The sequence below is a fragment of the Anoplopoma fimbria genome, chromosome 23 (assembly GCF_027596085.1).
Source record: "Anoplopoma fimbria isolate UVic2021 breed Golden Eagle Sablefish chromosome 23, Afim_UVic_2022, whole genome shotgun sequence".
Classification (NCBI taxonomy): domain Eukaryota; kingdom Metazoa; phylum Chordata; class Actinopteri; order Perciformes; family Anoplopomatidae; genus Anoplopoma; species Anoplopoma fimbria.
The window spans coordinates 14424434-14429433 of record NC_072471.1 but is presented as its reverse complement, the minus strand read 5'-3'; the positions used below and the strand labels follow the sequence as shown (position 1 = coordinate 14429433).

The 5000-nt window shown below is 43.2% G+C and overlaps 1 protein-coding gene across 1 annotated transcript in view; it reads left to right on the top strand.

Moving 5' to 3' along the window:
• The window catches only part of sox5 (SRY-box transcription factor 5), an 85906-nt gene that overhangs the window by 57381 nt on the left and 23525 nt on the right, over positions 1-5000 (top strand). Inside the window, 1 exon segment of the mRNA XM_054624448.1 lies at positions 1307-1395. Within this exon segment, the coding sequence (XP_054480423.1) occupies positions 1307-1395 (89 nt within the window).

Below are 5000 nucleotides of genomic sequence, written 5' to 3'. Positions count from 1 at the left end.
TCATGTTTGTCTAGGGAGCGAGGAGAAAAAAGAGCCATCCCCTAGAATACACAGTCCTGAAATAATTCTTTAATCCCTCCTGCCCTCCCTCCCCCGCTGAAGAAAAGAATGTCTCAAAGTTATATGGGAAAATATGTCGGAAAGGAACGTCTTGGCTTATGCCAATCGCACAAGCACACAATAGAAGGTCCCGATACGGACAAGAAGCTGGCCACTGTGCTGAAGGTTCAGGTCAGAAATGCGAGGTCAAGCCCTGAGAACATTCCCAAGTTTTTACTCCACGAAAAATAGAGCGTTCCGATATGATACCAATATAAGAGCCTGACCTCTGTGTACTGGGTTTTGGTTTGTGGGCAAGTCCAAATGTAAATCAGCGCCGACAACAGGCAGGTCATTCAACATGACCATAATCAAGCACAGTATTCCTCACCCTCCATCTCCTCCTCCCCTCATCACTGACCTTTCTCTCCCTCCTTTCCTCTCTCTCTCTCAAAGTAATTACAGCGCGGCCTATCTGCACCTGGTCACTAATAAACCCCACTCGTCCTTTTTTCTCTGTATTCTTCTCCCTGCACTCCTGTCATCTCTTCCACCCTGCTCATCCATCTATCTCTTGATTTATCATTCCTGACAGAGTGAAGGGAGGGGGTGGAGTGGGGGGGATAAGGGTGGAGAGAGTAACTTGTGAAGAGAGAAAGATGACAACAAGAAGGACACAAGGAGAGAGAAAGTGTGAGACGGGGCAAAAGAGAGAGACTGAAAGCAGCTCTCTCCCAACAAAGCAGGAGAACAGACAGTTGAGGTGGGGGGAGAAAAAGAGAGAGAGAAGAGGGAGAGCAGCAATCGGCAGTGGCGGCTCTTAATTACGGCGCTGGGGCCAGCTTTATCAGAATCCCCTCACCTCGCTGCTCTTTGTCAGGGGGTATTAAGGAGGAGGACACACAATCAGGCTTTTCATTAAGGCCCTACCGGCAGCGCACACAAAGGACGGCTTTAACAGCTGCAGAGAGGGACTCAGGTGGTGGGGGTGGGGGTGGGGGTGGGACGAAGGTGGGATGAGAGGGAGGAGAAAAACAAGAGGATGAGGGGAACGGGAGGGGAGATGGACTGAGGAATGAGTGGTGAACGGGTCAGAGAGCAGGAAAGGGTGAGATAGGAGAGGGACGCTACAGGAAGGAAAGAAGGAGATAAGAAATGGATGAAAGAGAGATGGAGGGGTTGGAATGGAGGATACTAGTGTGTAAATAATGCACCAAAAACACACACTGACATGCTTTAAAGAAAAAAAATGTTTTTGTCTCCTCAGGCGACCCCTACCCTCTCCAGCTCATCCCCACAACAATGGCTGCCGCCGCCGCCGCTGCCTCGCCAGGCCTGGGACAACTCCAGCTCCAGGTGAGCCTGCAGCATCTACAGGTGACCCCCCAGATCTAGGAATCAAAATATACAAACAACCACATGTCTTTGAATATCACCGACTAAGAAACATTCATTTTTTTCTCTTCACTTGGGTGGTCCATTTGGGAATAAATCCCCCGACAGTGTTCACACCACATACTGCCCGCTGAGCTATACAAGACCACAAACACAGCCACGGGGGTGGGGTGGGGTGCAAAGCTGTCACTTTCAGCGTGGACAGTGAAGTGATCCCATATAAACATGATCTTCATGATCGGAGCTCAAAAATCACACAGGTAACCATAGCCCTCGGCTTTGTCCGACAATATTCAGATTGACTGTCAGAGCTTATGTGTGGGTGATGCTGAAGATATTTCAATCTCTTTTAACAGCACGGAGGCTTCTTTTTATGCAATTTAAGATCGAAAAATCATGATAACATTTTTGCTTATTATGAACTCTTAGCTGTCAAGTACAAAAAAAATGATATCTAATTTTAACATATCACAAGTAAACAAGTGGGAAAAAGCATTCGTTGATTTAAATCCGTACTTTGCTTACAAAAAAGCGGTTCTAATATTAACCATTTTTGGCTGATTTTTGCCGAAATGTGACAAAACATTCAGATTTAAGTTAAAAACTGTTCAATTTTCAAGTTTTTAGTCTTCCAACTGCAAATGTCAGCGATTAGGGTTTGATTCATGTGATGAAAAATTACATTTGACTATTTAAGAGGGATGTACAATGTGATTGAATGCTGGAAGCGATTTGAGCGTTTTGAGCCAAACAAAGTGAGTCAACATCTGTTATCCCGCTTATAAGGAGGATGAGTCTGACTTTGGTCCTTTTCCTGTGTGCATATTTAGAATAAACGGCACCCACTCTCTCTCACACAAACACACGACTAGACCTCACATACTTCCACTCAGATCCACATGGGCTTTGGGGCCCCTTCACCCGGGGGTTAAGAGCTTGTGGTGAGGTTGCCTTTCTGATGCACATTAACCTCCAGCGCTGGGCTCGGCCTCTGCACAGGCTGCACTTGGCGCTCGTGTTTCCTTGACACGCATTGTCATAAAATATGACACACACATGGGTGTCTTAGAGAAACAGCTGTATAGACACGTTTTACCGCACATCTTTTTCACTAAATGTTCAATTCAAGGGGAGTGATGAGAAAGTATGTGTTAAAGGTTAGGCAGAGGGTGTGTAATACATTTGCACCTGTCAGCCAAACGCACTGCCCCCATATGCTAGACACTGCAGGGAGAATAGAATAGCTGTGTAATTCTATCATGGAGAACGGACCCCGCTGTCGTCACTGATTTCATTATTACTCGCGCTTTTGTGTGTGTGTGAGCAAATGTGTGTGTTTAGCCTGAGAATAATGTCCTCTGCGCTGTTATCACTGCCTCAATCTAGCCGTCCATATGTTCGACTGTGTTCGGACACACTCAATCTCCAGTTGAACGGCTTTGTCCACCTTGCAATTGGATTTTTTTTTTTTTTTTTTTTTTTTTCTTCCAGCGGGGAGGGGTGAGAGGACACAACAAGTGCAAAAAAACATCTCACTAGCAGATTTCTTTCTTACAATCCTCTCAGACAAACACAGTCTCACACACACACACACACACACTCACACACACACACACACACACACACACACACACACACACACACACACACACACACACACACACGCACACACACACACACACAGTGGCATACTGAGATTAAGGCTTGTCAGAAAGGAGCGGATTTGTCCCGGCTAACACAAGTACAGATGTCTCAATGTGGATGGATTTCCTTTGGGATCGTCTCCGCGCCCTCATTTGATAAGGAGGTGTTTCTGTCGCCGAGACGAGACATGACAGTTAGCTCGGGTCTGGGGTCGCCACGGCAACACAGTGGTTTGGCGGAGAGGACACAAGTGAACCCACTTAGCCGAGGCACACACACGAACAGAGGTAGAAAATGAAAGATTTTCAAGCAGAGTACACAATGAACTTCCCAGCTGCATTCAGGAGTGCATGGAGACATGCTGACAGATGTGTTATTTCAACATGTGGACCCTTGAACTACACACATACACACATAGTTGTAACAGACAAGTGTAATTACTTGTACAGGCCTAATGTTTGGAACAAATTCGACACATATGTTATGTAATGCTCCTGTAAACCAATGATTGCACTAAAAGGTTGACTTTTCAAGAACTACATAAAACAGCAATAGTTATAGTTTAAATCCAAGTCTAAGATGAGTCCTCAAAAGAGCAAAATAGAAAAACAAATATAAAAGTATAGCAGTTTTAGTGATGGCAACACACATGAGACAATTCTTATGTTAGGCAGATGAACAGAACATAATCTGGTCCAGGTCATGACCTATGGTGCTTCAGTACTTTCAACAGGATTCAATAGACTCACTGCTTCAATGGTGCTAATGTAGGCAGCCTGTATTGTATACACTTCATACACACCACTGACATATTACAGTGTTAAAGCTGCACTGGGTACATTGCTGATGACCACAAATGCCTATTAAATCTTTCAATTTTTTACAATATTCTTAGTCTTAAATTATGTAGTTCTCTTTCTTTCTCTAATCCGCTTGACAAATTGGTAATTCATTTAAATCTTTCCTCTTACATTTTGATTGAACTTCCTTTGAGGATAACAGGACAAAATGAATAAAAGTTGCACTACAACAATTAAGTTCTGTATATGTTTTTGAAGTTGAGAGAGATAGTTAGATAACAGATTGCTAAAAAAATTTTTTAGGAAAAATCAAAGCAGCAGAGCCTGAGATATTTTTACTTTTAGTTTAAATTTATAGGTCAAGCCCCATTAACAAGGAATCCTACATTTCCCATGATGCAACTCAATAGCATCTTCTGTTTGAGAATGCCTAATTGATGCATGCCCATGTCTTTAAACTCCTTGACCTCAATTTGTGAAGCAGATAGTCAACTTTGCCCTACCCAAATTTACACTGATGACATCAACGTCAACTACAAGAGCAGCCATATTTGTAGTTTACATATATGTCTAAACTGATCTTAATGTGTTAAAGTGGTTGAATGCACCACACAATCACATACTGAATGTGTAACTGATATCACGTCAAACCATTTTGCAGAATCCACACATTAGTTCCTCTTTGTTTCTTGAATTTGAAAAAGTCCTCTTCGTCGTGAACAGTATTGACATAGAAGCAGAAATCAGTGAGGAAATGTGGCTGATGCCCTGATAACAGTTTGGAAACTGTATACATAGAAAGAAAAAAGATTCAGATTATAACTCTCAACAGCACGGCTTCGATTTAAGTGCAGTTCTTAGAATAAAATATGTATTAATCTCTCAATGAGTTAAAGCTCTTTCTACGTGTAGAACACCCTCCATAGAAATCAACAGAGTAGCTCTTACAGTCAATGGGAGCTTAACACCGCATCTCTCACAGACGCTTTTCAAGGCAATGGAGGCTTTGGAGTGTACAAGGATGGCATTTAGCATCTTAATCTGGGGGATGAGTGTGACATTGTGCATGAGAGCATGTTAATCTGGCTCCCTATTGACCCTTGATATCATTGATATCATCCA